Here is a 23,062-nt window from a genome sequence, read left to right as displayed (position 1 = left end):
TGTAGTAACATCTGTAAACCATGAGTCAATATATTTATTTGAAAATCTAGTGTAAAACATTTTCTTAATTTTATTCTAGCTCTTGCTCTCTTCTTTTTGTTAATTCTTAATCAGTCCAGAATTTAGCATGTCCATCATGTGTGTGTGAATTCAGAATGAATTCTGATCCTTTTCCATATTATTAACTACTTTAAAATTAACTTTTAAAGTAGTAAAAAAAACACACATTTCTTGGTTTGCTGGTAAGAAATTCTCTACTTACACATATTTTAAAAGCCAGTTTCATGATATATTGTATTTTTTCTAGGTTTTCATTAGAAAATATTTACATATTGGTTTCTTCCATTAATTCCCCTCCCTCTCGCCACTACCTTTTTAAAATATCTTGGATACTTTTCCTTGTATATTTTTCTAAGTTGATTTTGAAATAGCTTTGTCAAGTTCCAAAAAGAACCACTAGCATTTTTATTACAATTATATTAACCACATATTTAATTTGGGAAGAACCAACTTTTTCATAATATTAAATCTGCTAATCCAAAACCACAATGATTATTTCCTTTATTTATTTATTCAGGCCTCATTTTTTCATCCTCAATAAGTTCTCTGTTTGTTGACATATAGATTACACACATTTCTTGGTTTGCTTCTAAGTATTTATACGTTAATTGCATTTGAGACCGGGATACATTTTTTATATTTTCATATTTGCTATTACTGTGATATGGCTATTGATTTTTGTTTATTTGCTTTGTGTCTGACCAAAAGACAAAAATCTCTTAGTTCTAATAGCTTTTTTTATGGTTTAGTCTATTCTCTCAAGATTTGAAAATTCAAGAACATTTTCTTCCAGAAATAAGAAGGAACTTTCCATTCCTAGCTTGTTAAGAATTCTGATCAGTAATAAAGATCGAATATTTTCAAATTACTTTCAGCCTCTCTTGATGATTTTTATCCTTTGACCTACTGATAGGAGATATTATACCAATAGTTTTTATAGTATTCAACATTTTTCATCAGTGTGTTTCTGCATAAACACAACTTGGTCCTAAGATGTTATGCTTTCACACTGATGCTAGGTTCCAGGAATCACAACAGAGAAAACCAGAACTTTACAGCTAGATAATTAAAAGACTCAATTCCCAAATGGCCCACTGAACATGTATGTGGCCTTGGGTATGTTACTTACCATCTAGACAGTCAGTGGATAAAATCATATCCACCCCTGTAAGGCACTGTAAGACAAGTAATCAGGCTTTATCCCTGTTATTGCCAGTTCCTGAGCACTGAGATGGGAATAGCCCTGAGTAGGACCAGATGTGGAAGGAAGAAATGAAGGAAGGAAGGAAGGAAAGAAGGAAGGAAGGAAGGAAGGAAGGAAGGAAGGAACGAAGGAAGGAAGGAAGGAAGGAAGGCAGGCAGGCAGGCAGGCAGGCAGGAAGAAGAAAGAAAGAAAGAAAGAAAGAAAGAAAGGAAGGAAGGAAGGAAGGAAGGAAGGAAGGAAGGAAGGAAGGAAGGAAGGAAAGAAAGGAAAGAAAGAAAGAAGGAAAATTAAAAATTGCAAGGGTTATACTCAAAACAAACATGTAGATGCTGAATATTATACATGTTCTACATGGCCAGTTTCTGATTACCTCAAGATTTCCCTAGCTAAAAAAAAGAAAAAAGGAAACACTGTCCTTCCATTGTTCGTCGATTTGCTCCAGTGGGCCCAGTAACGTCTTCATTTTGAGACTTGTTGTTACTGTGTTTGGCATATCGAATACATCACGGGTAGCTTGCCAGGCTCTGCCATGTGGGCAAGATACTCTCAGTAGCTTGCTGGGCTCTCCGAGAGGGGCAGAGAAATCGAACCCGACTTGGCCAGGTTGGCTGTGCACAAGGCAAATGCCCTACCGCTGTTCTATCGCTCCAGCCCTCTGATTACCTCAAGATTTCCCTAGCTAAACAAAAGAAAAAAGAAGAGAAAAGAAAGAAAATCCAAAAAGATTTTCCTAGTTATAGGAAATACTGACCTCTAATTTAGACATCTTGGGGGATTCTTTCAGTAAAGCATCTTGACAAACAAAAGAGTAGGCTTTTATTATCATTCTTTATATCTTTGTAGCTCTCTCCCCATCCGCGGCCAAATCTCAACCTACAAAGTGTGTCTGCTGACTTCCTGAATTTCACCATCCAGGTGGCCTTCATTCTCAAGGGAGCGTGGGGCAGCAAAAAAACCTCAGTCTAACAGGATGTTTAATAGAACTTTTCTTGTTTCTGTTGAATTTTACCCAGGGCTACATACAGAACAAGAGGAATGCCTGATGCTGCTTTCTACAGAGAATTGCGAGGCACCTGTCAAAGTCCCTTCTACATTCCAGAGAGGTGCGTAAGTCTATTCTCCCCATTCACTTGCACATTACCCAGCCTAAGAACTGCAGGAACTGGGCAGAGCCTCTGAGGTTATGTGTGGTAGCCAGAGGGGAACACGGTTCCATGACTTAAGTCAAGAGAGGTGGCTCTTGCATCACCTCTGTAGATGCTACATGTGCAGAAGGGAGGGAGATGGTCTGCAAGAAATGGAGCTTGACCACCCAAGTCAAGGTGGATCCTTGATCATTGGCTCTCACCTCTTGGCTCCAGCTCTAGAACCCAGCATGGGTAATCAGGCTTCCTTGCCTCCACTCCTCATCTGTCCAGTATGGCCCAGCCCCTAGTGACTCATAGTGGCATAGAGGGAAGTCTTCTGGAGCAGTCTTCCATATGGCACACTTCCTCACTTTAGAGGAACATCCCTTGTCCCTTTGAGCATAAAGTGCTCCACCTGCCTATTACTCCCCTACTGGAGATTCCATCTCTAAAATACTATTTTGTGGGATGGTGGTTTGATTTCCATGAGCTAATCTTCCTGTATTTCCTGAACAATCTCCCCAGGCTTGTGATAGGCATTAGATGTCTAAACTCACACCACCAGATACCCCCAAACGAAGTTCCACTGAATGTTTGGTCAGAGAGCCCAGAGTTACACCAGGTTATGTCACCCCCTAAACAGCTACAAGCTGAAGCTTAGAGAAATAAAGAAAATGCTCCATAAGGCCCAAGAGCTAGTTCTGTATCTTGATTTTATTTTCCAGAGTCTCCATCCCTCCTCCCCGACTGCTGTCCTCTGATCTCAAGCAAGGATGCAAACACAGATGTCCCCAAGGAAGATCACTCCAGAATCAGGGGCCACTCCTAGTTAGCAGAACTTATTTCCACCAACCTTTGCCACCTTGCAGATCTAAGGCTCTCTCTGTCTTTGTTCCTGTCTCTCTGTCTCTGTTTCTATCTCTGTTTCTGTCTCTGTCTGTCTGTCTTTCTCTATACTATAAAAGACAAAAGCAGAAAGGGGTAGTTCTCATCCTTCCAGGCCCCATTCCCAGTGTCCCTGTGGCTGCAAGGATCCCGGAACACAGACTAGCTACCCTCTTCCTACCTCCTCTGCTGTCTTGAGTGCCTATGCTAGGAGACAGCTGCTTGACGGGGAAGAGGGTGCCTAAGAGAAGAGCTCTTTGTCCTGGGGCTGACTGAGGCTGACGCCCTCTTCCTGGACCTAAGAAGAATGTCCAACCACCAGGGCACCAATGTTCTGATTCTCTGCCTGACACGTAACTTGCTCCATGGAATTGTCCCCCCACAAGGCCCATCTCCACAAAAAGAGGAAAAGAAATAGAGGCCCATTCTGGTCAAGGAAATCCACTCAGGATCATGGTGCGGGGAGGGGGGAGAGGGCTTGCAGGAGAACCCGCTGCTTTCTGGATCGAAAGCTCAGATTCTGTTTACTAAATTCTAACAACCACTCTCACTTCGCTGAGCCCAGTGATTTGATTTTCTCTTTTTTATGCCCTTGCAGAAAAGAACAGGGAAGACCTATCACTTCAAGTAGAAATCCATAAATATGGAAATAAAATATGACGGGTGAACACCTAGCATGGTGGGGGGGTGGAGACCAGCAGTGCAGCCAAGAGCTGGGCTCTGCAAAGGCACTTTCACCTGGACTGTCTGAGCTTGAAGGGCCCCGATTTCAGCAAGGTCGCCATCAGGGGAGGCAGGGCTGCCTGACTTGGTTGCAAGGTTGCTGATTTGTGACTCCAAAACTAGATCTGAGCACTGCAGGGATTTCAAGTAGGCTTTGGGGGATGAGGGAGAGATTTCTCAAGCAAAATGATGAACACCTCAGGGTCACTGAGGACCTATTTCAAAGGTGAGGAGGAACGTGTCTACAGAAGAGAAACCAAGAGGCGGAGAGGGTACCATGTGGCAGGGAGTGGGTGCTGCTGGAGCTGCTCATTGCTTTTTTTATTTTGAAGTTTTCAAAGATTATTTTTAATTTTATTTTTAATGAAGAATAAATAGTTTGCAACTATTAATAATGGTTTCTCATGCCCATAATTCTAATACCACATCGTGCATCACAAATGTAGCTATCTCCATCCCCAAGGGACGCCAATACGCTGTCCTCTCATCCCCCAACTTGTCAACATCTATGGAAAACAATATGTCAATCTCTCCAAAAAATAGGAAGAGAACTCCCATCTGACCTAACTGTACCACTTCCTGGCAATTGTCCCCAATGTCGCTCATTTTACAACTTCATCAAGCAGCTGCTCAGACCATTAATAAATATGGCACATCCTGAAGTGATGCAACAACATGCTGGATGCATGTGGTGCCCAACTTTCTGATCACCCTTACTGACCCTAGCCCCATTTTCAGCACTGGTGCTCTTGGTTCTCCGTGGGGTCCAGAGCCTTTGAGTCAATAGCCTGCCTGCTGTTTCTACTCTTTTGTGCCTGATGGATATTCTCTATGCGTCCACTGGCATCTATCCAGAGTGTTGAAAACCTCAGTAACACCAGCTAGTGACGACCCCTCCAAATGCCCAGCAGTAACCTGGCCTGCCAAGGGAGGGGTCAATCTTCCTGTGAGAAGCAGCTGAGTCCTCCAGGATGCAGCTCCTTCACCAGATATTTGTCACTGGGAAAGTGGTAGAGAGAGAAGTAGTCAATGGTCTGGAGTCCAGACTGCAAACCTAATCACCATGTTCAGAATGAGGGCTTCCCCTCGGGTGACAAAGGGCAGCTGTATGGCTAACCCGATCTCAACCCAGTGGTCCAAAGAAATAGCTGCTACAGACATTTTGTGTGAATACCATGCGTCACGATCATAGCCTTCACAACAGTAGTAGTGAGACAATAATGTATTTCAATGTAGGCATCTAAAGAGCATTTTTGAGCTTTTCAAAGCACTTTGATGTACATTACTGCCTAGCTTCCCAGGCCTGTATTTTAGGAAGGGTGGAAGATGATTAAACTGAGCAAAATGAACAAAATGATGAAAGAAAAATAAATAAATGAATGGGACATCTCCAGAGAAGAGCATGAAGAAAGAGAATTAAATTGCTTTCATCGGTACTAAAGAGTGCCTTTGATCCTAAAATCCAAGTACAATCAGGTAGTGCTCAGGGAAGAGGAGGTGATCTGCGGGTCTCTCTTGGGCACCAGATTTTCATATATTATAACCAGATCTAGCTTCTTCCCCACAATAGAACAAATCAAACCGGAGCTTGTTCCCTGAGCAAACCCCCACTCACATCCCCCACCACACACACTCATCACCAAGTATTTTCTGATTCCAACACCCATTTCTCAGTCCTTCAGCACAAGAAACCTAAGAATCCTCTTTCTACCCCTTTATTTCCAGTTCTCTTCCTCACAACCTCCCTCCCCATCTCTACCTCTCTCCTTATCTGACCTCCTTCCACCCCCATTCAGGCTTTGGTTTAAACTGGCTAAGAATCTTGCTCTAAATTCCAGATTGTTGGTCTCCAATACTTCCCTTTAGTCAAACTACTGATAGTCTCCTCTCTGAAGGATTGACCCTGCTCTCAGTGCCCATTAAGTTACCTGTCCAATGATCTGCCAGATATGGCAAGAGAAAACAGATCCCCACCTGCCCTTGTTGTATAGGCCCCACTAGGGACTTCTTCAGCTATATTCACACTTGAGCTTCTTGCCAAGTCTGCCTATTCCTAGTTTGTCCTTACCAAGCGGACTCTTGTACTGTCCCAACAGCACAGAAATTGACCCATGCGAGGGACACAAAAGATGGCCATTCAGTGGTTCAGCCCACATTGTGTGGCAGTCGGTCCCCCCAAGCCAGTCCCTCCATTGACCAATGCCACCCTCCAGGGGTGAGGAAACTTTATTAAATTAAGTGATGGGGAGTTTCTGAGTTCAGGAGATTAAGCTCTAAGCAATCAATTGATGTATTGACTCAATTGACTCAACTGACTTGGACTAACAATTCATTTCTCCTCCCATGTACTCCGCAAAGTTGCCTCAAGGATCAAGCAATATATTGGGTGCACCACAAAAGTGGTGTTGTGCTATGCCACAGTATACCAGTAGATAGATCATAAATGGAGGGCTCTGTATTAGTGAACTCTGTATTAGTGAAAAGCATATATTCATGGGCTCCCAGAACCTGAGAATATGCATTTCTGTTAAAATTTTAAAAATTTAATTATATAACCTTAATTTAGAAAGTTATTGATAGTTGAGTCTTAGGCATATAATATTTCAATAATCAATCCTCCACCAGTGCCAACTTCTCTACACCAGTGCTCCCAGACTCTATCCCATCCCATCCTCCCACCCCACCTTCCACCTTGACTGGCACGTTAGATCTCATGTTTCCAGTGTTGTTGAGTCTGTGCCTCAGATATCTAGCTACACCACTCTCCCACACCAACAATATAACTGAAGTCCCAATGCCTTCCCCCATACTATTTTCCTTTCTCAACTTCCTTCACCCCTAGATTGCTTCCTTCTCTGCATTTCTTACTTCTTTGCATTCTTTTCTCAAAGTGGCCAAGTATGGAACCCAGGGATTCACATATGCAGGACAAATGTTCTCTTGACTATAACCTGATTGAAGCATATGCATTTCTAACAAGTTCCCAGGTGACAATGAGGATTCTGGTCCAGCTACCAGACTAGGAAAAGCCCTGCTCTGGGTCTGCTCTTTCCAGATCAACTTTGCTTTTCTCCATGAAATGTACTATTTAGACTCTTTACATTATGTTTATGTTTTCCCCTTTGTGTTGTTTTGTTGGGATTTTTACCCAGACTATAAATTCCTCTGGGCAGAAATTATACCTTACGCACTCCACACACTCTTGATTTCTATTTTGTTAAATAATGAGCACATTTCCAGTACAATTAATAATAGAATAGGGAAGCAGGGGGACTCGGGCTATCAACCCCAATAAACAACATACACAAATGGATACCAGCCTTGGAATTCTCTTAAAAATTAATTACAAGTCAAAAAATATTCTGCTATTAGTAGCAATGCAGAAAAGAAGATGATCTTTCTGGCAATATGTTTGGTAAAATGTGGATTATTCAAGATTTCAGCTGTAACTTACTTAAACACCAACATTTCTTGAAATATAAAACCACAAACAGCATTTCAGCTCATAATTTTTATGGTGATAGTCAGACAATTGTGTTTTCAACATGTAAATTCCATTACACAGTCGGGGCAACAGTTTGCAATAAATTGTAAATTTTTATTGAGATGATCATCTTATGATTGAATTTCAAAATGTATTATGTGATCATCAGCAAATAAGTCCAGGGGGACTGCTAAAGTACTTTGAATATCATTTATAAAGATCAAAAACCCTGGAAACTTTTAGATTTACCCTGTGGATAGAGAAAAGTCTCATCGGCAGGATCAAATCAATTATTTTTATGGATGAATATTGAATTGCCGAGCTTGGATAGGGTATTACCTGCTTTAATAACTTATCCTTCTGTCCTTTGAAAGTAGTATGTTTCATAATCACATTTCAATGAGGAATTTTACCAAAGGCCCTTTCTGGAAAATAATTTTAAAAAAGGTATCTCCATTCATCCTCATGCTTCAGTGACATTCAAAGAACTATGCCCAAGCTACGAAGATATTCACTAACTCTGGGCAACATACTACCAAATACAGTGAAGAGATCTTGAGGAATGTTACAATAAATTTTGCTAGAACACAATTTGCATTGTGGTGGCAACAGATTCCAAGGTGTTTGGTATAATGAGGGTCACGCCAACATAACACATATCCCACGTATACTCTGTGTGTTTCTGTACACAGAAACATTGAGAAAGAACAAACTACCACCAGTTGAACTTCACATAGGAACTAAGTACAAAAGGGACCCTCGTGCCTGGGTTTTTGAGTCATGTTCATTTGTACTCAGTGGCCCAGATCCCAAACTCTCATCTCACGTGCTGCAGAGCCCTCCTTCTGATTCTGTCACAGCAGTCCCCAGGATGTCATTTTTCTGGTACCCATTTCCACACCAGAAACTTCAGGTCTATTCCGTGTAACCCACCATATGTACAGCAGTTTACAAGGAAATATACACATTAGCCAGGAATGTGTGTACAAAATTGTGAGATGCTTTTCATTGGTTTCTACTCATTTTAATTCTTTTTTTTTTTTGTTTTAGGCCTCCCAAATGTTTCTCAGGAGGTCCCTCAGCCAAACAGGCCAGAGGCTCAATGTAAGGGCCCAAGGATGTGCAACCACTTGGATCTTGCAGTGTTAGAGATACCCACACCACTTCAGCAGTTCTGAGGGTCTCCAGGGCCACACCTGATGGAGCTTGGGGGCTTTGAGGGCTGTACCTGGTCATGTGGTGCATGGAATTAAATCCAAGTCAGAAATGCGGGCGACACTATAGTATCTCCCAGCCCCTTTACTCATTTTTTAAATGTCACTGATAAAGTGGGAGTGGTGAGTCTCAGCCCCATGTCTGTCCCTAAGCCCAGTGCCTTTGTATCATGTGACTTTGTAGAGTGCAGGGATCTTTCAGGGCATGGGTCACAATATTGCAGAGCTGATTACATTTTGCTTTGCCTTTTGTTCTATGAAAGTCACTGGGCTAATGAATTCTCTCCCCACCCAGACTTGCCAGTGACGCCTCTATTCTCAGAAGCCATTGCTCAGGCAGCTATCTCCTCTGCCCCCCACTGGATTCTCGGGTCCTGTACCCCACTGTCATTACATCTACATTCTTGATTTATTCCCCACAAAGCAACTGATGGCCAAGAACATTAATGACAGAAAAACATGCTCACATCTCAACCACTTCAGGACAATCCTGCCACTGTGGACAGCTTGACTCCTTACTGCACAGAGAGCAGAGCACTTAGACCTAAAGGTTACCTAGAAGAAAGACACGAAACAATCTACATGACGTGTTTTGCCAACAGTGACAAGTTCTTTCCATTTCTCGAGTTGCCATCAGAGCTGGAGCCTCTCCGGGATGCTGACAGTGACCCTGTCACAGTCAATCTCCCCGATGGGAAACACCATGAATCCTGGAATTGGGACATAGCTGGATCCAACAAATACTGCCAGACCACAGGCACAGCCAACGCACTCCTCGGCAACATCCAGAAACCTCTGAGAAAAAGTCAAGCCAAGAGTTTCCATGGAAGCAGATTCTATTGGGATACAGAATCCAGAACCTAGAAGAGATGGTCCCAGCCATACTCTTAAGTGGGAACCAGAATCCCCAAGGTTTGTGGGGCCAGGAGGCTCTTAAGGACTAGTGGATTACACACAGAATCAGGAGGCACCTGTGACTCCTCACAGTCAGAATTAGATCCACAACCCTCCTCACAGCCAGAATTAGAACCACAACTCTCCTTACAGCCAGAATTAGAACCACAACCCTTAGGTAAACTTGTCAAAATCAAGACCTTGGGCTGGAGCAATAGTACTGTGGATAGGGTACTTGCCTGGAATGTAGCCAAGCAGGGTTCAATGCTCAGTACCACATATGGCCCCCCAAATCCAATGAGGAGTGATCCCTGAGCACAAAGCTAGAGAGTAACCCCTGTGCACAGTATATCATGGTCTCCCCAAACAAAACAAACAAACCAACCAAAACCCCAAGAGCTCATTATTGTCACAGACCCACAGCAAGAATCTTTGGGGAAAAGTTAGACTCAGAAACACCTCAGAGATATAACAGGAGCCAGAGTGACCACCGGAGTCCAGAGTCTACAGAGAAATGGCCTCATAAACCCTCTGATACACTCTCAAGGAAGCCTTAGACAGGCAAAGGGCACCAGATGCCTTGGGAGAGAGACACTGGAACATGCCAAGACTGGAAACTTCTCTGGGACAAAGCTGAAGTCCATTTGTAGAACCATACTTGGAACCAAGAGGTCACCAGAGTTACCACCACTACCAGGACATTCTCTCAGGCAGGACCCAAGTTCCAGCATTTTCCTGCACAGCAGGAAGCACTCACAGCAATGCTGAGTGATGGAGTCTCTGAGGCCCAGAGGAGGCTCAGTAAATACGAGGAAGGAGGCTCTTACCAGCACACTTGGTTCTGGTGGTGAGAGGTGGCCCTGGAGGTCCTGTACCTCCCTCTCCTGGTCGTGTGAGGAGCACCCGGATCTCGTATTCCACATCAGGGTCCAGATGCCACAGCTTATAGTTGGGAGAGTCAACGATGTGGGTCTCAGCCCAGGTGCCCGTGGTGGTGCGGTATTCCACCTCCTTGAGGATGATGGGGCCGTCCCCGATGATGGAATTGGCATTCGGCTTGATCCACAGGTATGTGGCCCCCACAGCCAGCAGCTCTGGGGGGGCTATGGGCGTCGGAGGTTCTGAAAGACAATGAGTGAAGAGCATTAGACCTAAGAGGTTGATAAATCAGAAGCTAAGAAAATGAGGACCAAGACAGACCTCCAGACATAGCCAAACAAAAGACCCTAAATTCCATGCTGGCCTCATCCACATCCTACTACAATTTTCACATTTCAAATGTAAATGCCTGGATGAATATTTCTTTAAACAGTATGATCAACTCCTACCACAATTCCTTAAAAAAATATAAAGATATTGTGGAAATGTGCATTCTCCCCCCCCCCCCCCCCCCCCGCACCCTGACACCATGAACCTTGAGTACAGAAAAACTCTCTTGGCTGACTGACACTTTCTAGCCTTGAATGATGACCTGCGTTTACTAGAGTTAAGTTCAAAAGCCATGGGGGTGGGAGGGATACTGGGATCCGTGGTGGTGGGAAATGGGCACTGGTGGAGGGATGGGTAGTTGATCATTGTATAATTGGAACCCAAGCACAAAAATGTGTAAGTCTGCAACTGTACCTCATGATGTCTCACTATTAACAAATTTTTTAATATAAAAAAAAGCCAGAAAAACAGTATCCAAACAGGTGAGGAAAAGGAAGACAATTCCAGAAACATGTCTGAAACTGCCTGGAACTCAAATGTCTGCAGATTCTAGGCATTCATGTTATTTCTTTTAAATGTTTACAAACATTTATTTAATTTCTTTTCTATATACATAGGCTATTATTTGGAAGTTCTCCCTGAGTAGTAATATAAACCTAAGTGTAAAAAAGGGTGTGGGCACAGCAAGAATTATGTTTTTTTCCTTGGTTCTAGTAGGTTCTTCCAAGCAGGGGAATGTCATGGGTCCTGGAGCCTATGTGAGAACCAAGGGTCACAAGAAAAGTCACGGGAATTATCTTGCATTTTTCATTAGATTCTACATCTTCTTCTATTAAACTAGAACTCTGACAAGTATTTACAATGTTTTATTTTAAAATAATCTAAATTTCAATGGGCACTGGTGGAGGCATGGGTATTCGATCATTTTATAACTAAAACCCAAGCACAAAAATTTGTAAGTCTACAACTGTACCTCATGGTGTTTCACTAATAAAACTTTAAGGAAAAAAATAATCTAAATTTTATTTTAATGGAACAAATGCAGTGTGTTGTATGTAGTAAGTAGGTACAGCATCTATCACTTTATTTATTTATTTATTTATTTTTATTTTATTGAATCACCGTGAGATAGTTACAAGCTTTCATGTTTAGGTTACAATCACACAGTGATCAAACACCCATCCCTCCACCAGTGCACATTCCCCACCACCAATATTCCCGGTATACTCCTATTTCCCACCCTTCCCCTGCCTCCATGGAGACATGATTCCCCATAATCTCTCTCTACTTTTGGGCATTATGGTTTGCAATACAGACACTGAGAGGTTATCATGTTTGGTCTTTTATCCATCCACTTTCTGCACACATCTCCATCCCGATCAATTCCTCCAGCCATCTTTTTCTTAGTGATCCCTTCTCTCTTATCCCCTTTGCTAATGAGGCAGGCTTCCAGCTATGGAGAAATCTTTTTCATCTGGCAACCCTTAGGAAAGTTGAAGAAATCAACATGTATTTTGTACCTCTTGCAAATACATCTCATATGTCTCACTTCAGGTAATTTTTCACTTTAAAATTAACATTTTAAAAGATTAACAACAAATAGGTGATCAAGTCCAAAACCAGAGGGCAGGGTAGAAATCTGTTCACCTCTTGATACATGTTTTGTAAGAGTGTGTGTGTGTGTGTTTGTGTATGTGTGTATTTTCATTTATTTGGGTTTTGGGCCATATCCAGGTGTACTCAGGGATTAGTCCTACATGTGGTACTATTTCTCTGGTCCTATTTGTTATTTTTATTTGCAGCTAAAATAGCACTATAATTAAACTTTTAAAAGTTTATTTTTTTTAAAGTTGAGAAGAAAAGAAAACACTCCCAATTCCTACCACCCAACATAGCTGCCATTTTCATTTCTCTATGTTCCACTCTAGGTTTGATTAATATTAGTAAATCTTTCACATGTGGTTAAGTAACACATAAATCCAATATGGACCCAACTTAATTTCTTCAGTGAGTGCTTTCTAAAGGACTCTTTCCATATTCTAAGTGAATTTACCATCACTGGTAATTATACAATTACCGGGAGTGTTCCTTACCTATGTCAGGTAGGAAAACTGTTATCCAATTTGGAAGTATAATAGTTGTTATGCATTTGTATTTTTTTAAATCATAAGAAATGCTGCAATGAACATCTTTGTGCAAATGATTTTAGTCCTTCTGGACTCCTATTTTCATAGGACCATTTGCTAGGAATGGGAATATCTGTCAAGGGGCAAGAATAGCTAGTGATTATTGAAGTAGAACTAGCAAGTAGAGGTTGGGACATGCATTTGGATGTAAAATGCGATGTAGATGTATTCAAGCACTTTAGGATAGGGTCTGGGCTAGTCAGACAGATAAGGCAGATATGAATTTCAGTTAGGAACTCGGATGAGAGCAACGGGATAGATTAGACTCCGTCAGTGTTTTCTTTCTAATTAATTACCTAGCAACAAAGAGGCTCCAGAAATAGAATAATTGCTATGAGACAGAGGTAGACAATATTTTCTCTCTGTGTCTCGAGGCAAATCTTTAGAGACAATTTCAGATCGCTTCCATTACTGTCTACGGTTTGGTCAGAGAAGGAAATTAAGCAGATTAGTCAAGCCAGATGCTTTTCTTTACAAAGCCACAGAGGTTATTACTCAAGACCTTATTATCTCAAAGGTGTTTGCAAATTGATTTTTGGATAATTTGTTCCAGGTAGAGAAGTTACGTTGGCAGGCAGATAATTTCTGGGCTCGTCCTTTGTGCATTTTAAATATATAGATCCTTTGATCACCATTATCAACTCTCCCGAGTTCCCATAAGTCTTCAGTGAAGTCCCAAGGGTGCTATTTGGTAGCTCTGTGATGGCTCTGCCCAATTCCTCAATATAATTATTCACAGACTGGCTCTGGACAGAATGAAGAGCAGCAGACTTCAGTACTTTGGGGCTTGAGCAAGTGACCACAAAAAACTCTCTTCTGTCAGTTTTCTACTAGTTTCACACTCCAGTTTCAAGAATCAGTAATATATTGCAAGCCACTAGAAATAAAATAATATATGTATCTTTCTAAGTGTTTCTTCTCTTTTCATGTATTCCAGATAGTAGATCGAAGTCGACTAGCAAACATTCCCTTAAGGATACAAATGTCTCCATCTTCAATGACTTACTAGTTTACATATCCATGTGTGAGTAGTCAGTGCGGTTGCTTCTCCCTATGTACCCTTGAGAATAAATTATGCAGTATAGTGCTTCCTATATCCGGAACCAAGAGATTACTAGAGAACTGTTTTTCTTTGTATATTTTAGAAAATCCATGGATCTACAGTTGAAAATCTTTGGAAGATATAAGCACTTGTGGTTCAGAGAGATAAGCAGGTATGAGGCATAACATGATTTTCTTCGTTAGGCTCCATATTTCCTTAAATATAAAAAACATTAAGCTTAACTATATCAGGTATCATCTCTACAGTGCAAAATATCGGAGAAGTCACCATATTTCATTATTTGATGTCATCAGAAAGGGAACTGAGACAGGGAAAACTCACGGCAGAAAGAAAACATTGGAATTCAGAACCCAGGTAGCATTCCTGTCACTCAGTGTTCTTCTGGTACTTCAGATGTATAAGATATTTACCAAAAGAATCATAACAGGAAGTCTATACAAGTAGTTTTAAGCCTTGGGGGATGCATGAAGTTTTATGAAAATTTGATGAAAAATTTCAAAATTCTCTTCCCAGAAAAAATGCACATTAAATATGGTGCCTAGTTTTCTACCATGGCAATTCCAGAACTCTCAGCATCCCATACCTGAACCACAGGGAACCTGTGTTAATATCAAAGAAAATACACAGAGGTCCTGCCAACAGATCACATGCCTATTATAATATACAATTTCTTTGTAGCCTTTTGCTGTGAGAAATCAGAAGCTGTGAATACAATCAAGGATGGGAATGGAATTTGATATAGAAGTCACAGATACAGCTCTTCCAAGTTCTAAAATTTATTAACACGTGATGAAAATGGACATACTAAGACTGTCAAAGGACAATGTCAAGTAAATCTCTAGATTACAATGATCACAATCTACTGAACAGTCATAGACTTAATATTTGAGCAAAAATATTTATGTATTTATTTATTTTTTGCTTTTTGGGTCACACCTGGTGATGCACAGGGGTTACTACTGGCTTTGCACTCAGGAATTACTTCTGGTGGTGCTCGGGGGACCACAGGGGATGCTGGGAATCGAACCCAGGTTGGCTACATGTAAGGCAAACACCCTACCCACTGTACTATCACTCCAGAATCTTGAGCTAAAATATTTAAAGAAAAAAATTATGGCCCTCCCCATGGATTGTTCTGTTTGAAGTAGAAGTCTTCCACCAGGGCTACGCTAGTAGCTTATATTACTACAACAAATACCCAAGACTGGGAAGACTGGGAAGTTACAACTACTAACACTTGCCTTGCCCCGTTCTGGAGGCTGGAGATTCCAAGATCATGGGGCCAGCAGAGTCTGTTCTTCATGACAGCCCCTCCCATTTTGCGCCATGTCTTTAAGTGATGGAAACATATCACTAGTGCTCCCTATTCTTCTTTGGGAACTACATCCATAATGAGGATTACAATCACACAACTACATCAAAATCTAAATGTCTTCCACAGGCCTCACCCTCCAGCAGCATACTGGGGTGAAGGCGTCAATATGTGAATATGGAATGTATGTTGGGGTGCAGTTCTGGCTCGAGTTCCAGAGGCTATGCTTTCTAAATCCATGTCCATGCATGACTTTCCTACCACTAGGGTCTTTAGGTATACCACCTGTAAGAAGAAAAACTTTCCTTTAAAATCCCAGCTGATATACTCGGTGTCTCTTCATGTGCCAGGACAGGCTGAGTGTGTGCAATTCATTGGCAAGGGGAAACTCAGGTTCCTGTGGAACCAGAGGGTGGGGTAGCCAACAAAACTAACAATGACAAGAGTAGAAGGAGGGTGCTGCAGGGGCCACTCTGGGGTCTAGGAAGGAACTGCACTTATGCTAGAAGTTAAGGAAGTTCATTATTTCTTCCTCTTGTTTTCCACTTCTGCCCCCACCCCTCTCTCTCTTTTTGGGTTCACCCAGTGACGTTCAGGGATTCCTGGCTCTGCACTTAGGAATTACTCCTGGAAGTGCTTAGGAGACCCTATGGGATGCTGAGGATGGAACCCAGTCAGTCACATGCAAGGCAAATGCTTTACTCTCTCTACAATCGCTCTGACCCTGAAAGTTCTTCAAAGAGAGCAGCCTGTGGTACCAGACCCCTGTGTTAATGACTATTATGGAGATTTTGTAGCTCTGGGCTCCTTGGGAAGTTACATCAGGGACTGATTTGTAGGTATCACAATGAAAATTCTGTTTTGACCACTGAATCACCCACTCCACTAACATGGAGTACCTGCTAGGGCCTCTATTCTAGGTTCTGAGGAGACAGAATATTGTCTCCAAGATTGTTTCTAAGAGGAGACAATCCTGGTTTTCCTAGAGCTCACACCCAAATTTCCATTCAAAAGCACAGAGAAAGAAAATTAAGGCAATAACATGGATTCTGAAGCTGTTGAAGTGGAGGAAATGGGAATATAAGTCACAATGGTGGGTGTTAATAAATGAGGAAATTTCCCAAAGGTGGAGCACCATACACAAGAAAAAAGGAAAAATATACCCAAACAAGTACCATGAACAAGTCTCTGGTGAAAATTATGCTGTGCAAAAAAGTGCAAAGAAAGAATAATCCAATGATTCCATTGATATGAGACATTTAAGAACAGGCAGGACTAGTCTATGTAGAAAAGGTAAGCTAAGCAGTTATCTGCAGAATAGGTCCTGAGTGGGATAAGGTGTGAGGAAATTTTCTGAGGTGTTGAAATGGAATATTTGTTTTGAGTAATTTATACAAATTATGATTTATTATATGCAAACATGAAAATATCATACTTGCTCATAATATACATTTTATGGTACAAGCCAATGTTACTTCAATAAAGACTAAAATCTACTTCATTTCACTGCTATCAAGTGCTGGATAGCACTGTAGCACTGTCCTCCCGTTGTTCATCGATTTGCTCGAGCAGGCACCAGTAACGTCTCCATTGTGAGACTTTCTGTTACTGTTTTTAGCATATCAAATACACATCGGAGAGTTTTCCAGGCTCTGCCGTGTGGGTGGGATACTCTTGGTAGTTTGCCAAGCTCTCCAAGAGGAACATAGGAATCGAACCCAGGTCAGCCACATGCAAGGCAAACGCCCTACCCACTGTGTCATTGCTCCAGCCCCTCCAATCTGGATAAAAGAAGAAAAAATAAAAATCATAACACTGATGAAGTAATTTTCTGGACCTGAGCTTGAGAAAGCTTCCTGAGACGACAAACATTTCTGTTTCTTGTCTAAGGTTGTATAAAAAAATAAACAAAATATTGGAACACTGTATGACTGAAACTTGATCATGAACAGTTTTATAATGTTACATCTGAAGGTGATTCAATAAAAAAAATTTTAATTTTTAAAAAATTAACAAAATCCATACTCGAGTCATTTAGCTCTAAGTACATGATACATTAAAAAGGATAAAGGGGAAAAGTCATGCCCTCTCTGTAGCCCCGCGATGAAAAGAATGCTGCTAAATCTGACATGGAGAAAGTCTGGTCTGCTTGAGGGGTTGGGTCTTGAATCCTGCACCAGGACACTTCAGAAGGTTCAATCAGCACTGGGAGATGCTTTGATTCTTTTTTTAAAAATTTTTATTAGTGAGACACCATGAGGTACAGTTGTAGACTTACAAATTTTTGTGCTTGGGTTTCAATTATACAATGATCAAATACCCATCCATCCACCAGTGCCCATTTCCCAACACCACGGATCCCAGTATCCCTCCCACCCCCCATCCCCCATCCCACCCTGCCTCTGTGGCAGGGCATTCCCTTTTGTTCTCGCTCTCTTTTTAGGTGTTGTGGTTTGCAAAATAGGCATTGAGTGGCAATCATGTTTGGTCTATAGTCTACTTTCAGCATGCTTCTCCCATCCTAGGAGGATCCTACCAACACCCTTTATTTGGTGCTCCCTTCTCTATCTGAGCTCCATTTTCCACCTTTACAATAGCCAGAATCTGGAAAAAAACCTGGATGCTTTGATTCTTATGAGAATTCTAAACAAAAGCTTGTTCCATTCTGTGTCTGGGCCCCTTTATGAGCTTTTTCATGCCTGAACCCCACCAACCACCCTCTTTCCCTGACCTTCCATAGTCAACTGTGTACAGTCAGGTTTGACATCTGATGGCAATTATGTTCACCAAATGTGAAATCAAACCAACAGGGAGGATGTCTGGCCTTCGGGAAGCTGAGTGATAGGTCAGAGATGGTGCTGGTCCATTCTAGCCTGACCTGACAATGATGCTCTTCAAGTCAAGGACTCTGGGGGGTGGGCATCAGGTGTGCAGCAGCTGGCCCTGAGCTACCAAGGTTCTCCCTCAATGTATGCATGGTGAGGTGATTCCTTAATGTAATTCTGTCTCATCCTCAAGCAGCAATATTCAGACCAATTCTATCTTTCTTTTCCCTGCTGTGAGCAGTTGTAACAGTTTGGCTCCCCAGAAATTCCTACGGAGAGCAAAAGTGCTTCAAATAACTCAAGCACAAATTCTATGTGTACAACTTGTCTGTTCCAGGCAGAAATCAAGCATTCTGAAAAACACTGGATGCTACTAAAGTATAAAGCGAGCCTTTGACCATTAGTGGTAATTCAACCACCCTCTCCCTTGCTCCATGCTGATTTTATTGCTTTTAATTGCATTGCTATTTGCTGACCCATATGGATCTACAGGAATGTCCCCATGTTACCCTACCCATGAACAAATGCACAAATCCATGCCCCAATAGTTCATCCCTATATCCGCACTCCTGCACATGCATTTCTCCAATGGTTTTTCCCTTCTCCGTTTCACAAAGCCCTGCTTATGGTATTTGCAATTTGGCCTCTGCCTGCTCAGATGCTGGGGAAGAGGCCATTCACAAGTAGATGTGAAAAAACATCATTTAGTCTAATAATGTTTAGTTTTTGTGGAAAAAAATGTTTAGTCTACAGGCTGGCATGTGACACTATTCGTAAAGTCATGGACAGAAAATCAAGGGAAAAGGGAAGCTATTGTGAGACCAGGGTTTTCTCTTGCTCTGGTTTCACCCTCCATCCACAGTACAACCCTGGACATACCAGTGTCTCCTGATTCTTCTTTATAATGGAGAGTTTCTTATAATTCAAAAGACAAAAGCATGAAATTCGCTACAATGGACTGTATGAATTCTACATGCATGCATGATCTGACTCTCCCTTGCAGTTGAGTGATCACCTGAAGATCCAGCCTCCTTCTTTTTCCCTAACCTTGAGGAAAGGTCAGGATATGATCAATGAGCAACCAGTTCACTGGTAGATTCTTTCTAGAATTAAATCTTTGTGTCCTTGCCTATTGTATGACCAATGTTCAACCTGCATTTGATGTATTATTTTTTCTATTTAATTAAATTTTTGTAGGGATTGAATGAACCCAGAGTCCCACACATGCAAGGCAAGTGCTCTACTTTATTTCTATGGGGGCAGGGGTTTATTTGATACATTTTCTTATAAGAGATTGGGTTGGTAATCAAGAAATTAATAAAAGCAAGAATGAGAATGATATATAGAGGAGAGGATGAACATCTAATAATTATAAGCATTTGGAGAGAAGACATCAAGTAACTGGAACAGAACAATAATCAAAGACATAGCAAAAGAAAATGTCTTTGAAATGAATGAAGGTCTAAGTTTATAGACCACGAAGAGCACAGTGGGTTTCAGGCAAAATCAATGATGAGACTCAGACTTAAGTACATACTGGCAAAGACTAAAAAGAAATCCCCACAAGCATCTAGGCAAAAACAGATCTAAGTCTATCAAAATTGAAAAAGACTTTAAAAATCTCATCCTTTATACTCAGACTTTGTTCATTCAATGTGAGTGGTATTGGCTAGTTAAGATGATAATAATAGTAAATAATTATAAATGACCACAAAGGCAATTAACATCTACTGTAAATGTTCATACATCTATGACTATTGTTAGTGCCTTAAAAATAATAATTCATTTCTTCTTCCAGAAAGAACAGAGATAAATGAACTACTGGTGATTGATTTTGTGGGGAGGAAGAAGAAAGTTACAAATAAAGGTATTTCCCTAATGTTAAATAATTGGCAATTCAAAGAGGCAGGTTGAAGACAAAACATGCTTACTATGGGTCTGTAGTCTGTACTCTCAGCTTGAATGACATTTCATTCAGAGATGAAATCCCTCTCTCTCTGTGTGTCTCTGTCTCTCTGTCTTTCTCTCTCACTCTCTTCCTTAATATATACATATGCATAGAAAGCTTTATGCCTCAAGAATCTGAAAGCCAGCTAAGCTGTGGTTCATTTGTAGAACCAACAGAATGCAGAATTACACTCTGGTTCTGAAGGATGCAGAGCACACACTGCCCACTTGCCCCTCTGTGAAGACAAAATTACCTCCAGGGCTGCCAGCTCATTCATGGCTCCTTCCTTCCTTCCTTGCCAGTCCCACTCCCTCCTCTTTACTAGTGTTCCCTCCAACTTCCATAAAATTTCCTGCACACTCTTTCTTTGTTTATTTTTGGAGCAATCCAAGCTAAGACTGTGCAAACCAAACCAAGTTAACTTAACCCTTCTGTGCTGCCAGTTTCTTCATCTTTAAAATGTGGGTGAAAACAAAACCCTTTCCTCGTGGATTTGCCACAAGAATTAGTAGCACTGTAGCACTGTCCTCCTGTTGTTATCAATTTTCTCAAGCAGGCATCGGTAATGTCTCCATTGTGAGACTTGTAGTTACTGTTTTTTGCATATTGAATACACCACGGCAAGCTTGTCAGGCTCTGCCGTGCGAGCGAGATACTCTCGGTAGCTTGCGGGGCTCTCCGAGAGGGATAGAGGAATCAAACCCATGTCTGCCGTGTACAAGGCAAATGTCCTACCCACTGTGCTATCACTCCAGCCCACGAGAATGGGTAAGGTCTGATAGTCAATGCCCCTAAATGGTTCTAGTACATGACAGTGTGCTGTAGTAACTGTCATTTTCACCCTCTCAATCAGCAGTCAGTGAAACTACTCAGCAGTTGGTGGGAAACTTAGTTGCTACCCCCATGGGCCTCTCTATGCCCCTGCTCATAGAGAGACACAACGACTCCTTTAGATTCATCCCTCTTCCTGTGTCAGAAGAAGGTGGGGGGGGGGCACAGTACTGTCTGTATTCCTGCCAACACTTCCACAAGCAACTACATTCAATACATTCAAGAGTCTGGTCTCGGTCTACTTAACACACTCATGTTGCAACCAATGAAGTCATTTAAAATTGCATCACTCCGTGAGATGCAGCACCAGGCGAGATGGTTTCATGATTTTCAATGTTCTATCTTTTCCTGGCTCCTCTTTCTCCCCCAGTGACTCAACACTTTTTAAATTACTTTATACTGGATCACTTCTCATAATACAAGCAGAGTAATTCTAGAATCACTCTAGGAAAGCACCTTGACCATGCATGTTCCTTGGGGTCTGGAGAAAGAGATTTAGCTAAGGGGAAGTCCTGCCAATTACTGTAGGAGAGAGGACAGATGGGAGAACCACAGTGAGGACGACTGGGCTGGAGAGGTGGGGCTAAGCTTAAGGCCAAGAATTAAAAGGCTAGTGAGGCCTGGTATGTGAACATCTGGGCATCCATAGTTCTTTCTTATCCCTATGAGGTATGTCTAAGAGTATCTGTACCAGTGTCCCTGTACAGCATCCCATGCACTATCCCAATAGTGCTACACCCAGTACTCTACATACCCCACCTTTACACCATCATTTTCATTTACAAAGTTCGGTGGATGCATTGGAAGTGCAAGTCTATTGGGCCAGACAGAGCGTGGCTGAGAACCTCCAGCACTTAATGGCATGACTTTGGGCAAGTTCTAGAATTCTCTCCAAGTCTTCGTGTGTAAAAACCAGGATAATGGATCATAGCTCCTGGGTGATTATGAAAATCCAATGTAAATTCCTGACACACTACAGGCCTTAAAGAAATGTGAGTTATTCTCCACCAGTCTTGGCCTTCCACATTGGACTCTCCCCTCATCCCACCCCAGAGGCACTGAAGCAGCTCCTCAAGACCCCTATGATCTTCATTCTCAGTATCTGAGCTCTTGTGCTTTGTGGACTCACACAGCATGGGTGATGAAACCCAAGTCAGTTTTATCCACGAGGAAACCACTAGTCTCCCCACAGGATGGGTAGCTTACACTTAATAAGCATCAGGGGAGGGGCAGGGGGGACGTGGAAACTGTCTTAATGGAATATGTCTGCACCAAGCAAGAGAAGAGGAAAGTAGGCTGGTGGGAAGTATGGGGAAAATATATCCTTCAGGGTCATCCGAGCCCAAGTAGCATCATCAGTTGCTATGCCACCAGCAACAGAAAGGGAGAAGAGAAAAAAAGTGGAGCCTCAGAGACGCTGTTACATTGCAAATTTCACTCCCTGGCTGCTCCCTATGTGCAGACAGGAAATGCATAATTTGTCTCTAAGCTGCTGAAATGGCTGGAAGTGACTAGAAGTATTGGCTCCTCTGAAGTGTCAGGAAAGGATGTCCGGATGGATTAAGAGTCTTATCCATAACAGCCTGCTCAGTTTGTGGGGAGAATTAGGAGATGATTGCACCCTTTATGTAAAGGAACTGAAAAAATTAGCCTCTTCCGAATCTTCCTTGCTTCCTTTAGGGCCTGCCTCTGTGCTCTGCCATATCCTGTTTGAAAAGAAGAGTTAGCAGAGCCTAAATAGAAACTCTTTGAAAAGTATTTAGAACTAGAAACTCAATGGAGGGTCCCACAGACCAAAGAACATTGTCCTTACCCCAAGGATCTACAAATATGACTTAGCAGGTATACAATGAGTTTTGAGAATGGAATTAAAGGCCACCACAGGGCCCTGGGCAGGAAAAGACTAGAATTAGGGGCAGAGAAGGGAATTTGAAATTACAGTGATCACATTTCAGGCACTAATCCAGATATTTTTTATACGCTTTATCACACACTTCTCAAACAGGCATAGGAGCACAAAGAAGTTCATAGCAATTTCTGAGAGTTTCTACAAAACAGCAAGAGATTTGAGTTAGGATATCTTCCTGGGGCATTTTT

At 41.9% G+C, this 23,062-nt stretch overlaps 1 protein-coding gene across 16 annotated transcripts in view; it reads right to left on the bottom strand.

The window, feature by feature from the left end:
• PTPRT (protein tyrosine phosphatase receptor type T) overlaps window positions 1-23,062 on the bottom strand; it is a 1,141,641-nt gene that overhangs the window by 594,181 nt on the left and 524,398 nt on the right. For all 16 annotated transcript variants that reach the window (XM_056121254.1, XM_056121255.1, XM_056121260.1 and 13 more), the window contains exon 7: window positions 10,419-10,712. In XM_056121254.1, coding sequence (XP_055977229.1) covers window positions 10,419-10,712 — 294 coding nt within the window. The remainder of the gene's footprint in view (window positions 1-10,418; window positions 10,713-23,062) is intronic.

This window comes from Sorex fumeus, unplaced genomic scaffold, assembly GCF_029834395.1.
Source record: "Sorex fumeus unplaced genomic scaffold, SorFum_2.1 ptg000044l, whole genome shotgun sequence".
NCBI classification, from domain to species: domain Eukaryota; kingdom Metazoa; phylum Chordata; class Mammalia; order Eulipotyphla; family Soricidae; genus Sorex; species Sorex fumeus.
The sequence above is the reverse complement of the archived record's forward strand: the minus strand, read 5'-3'. Positions and strand labels throughout refer to the sequence as shown.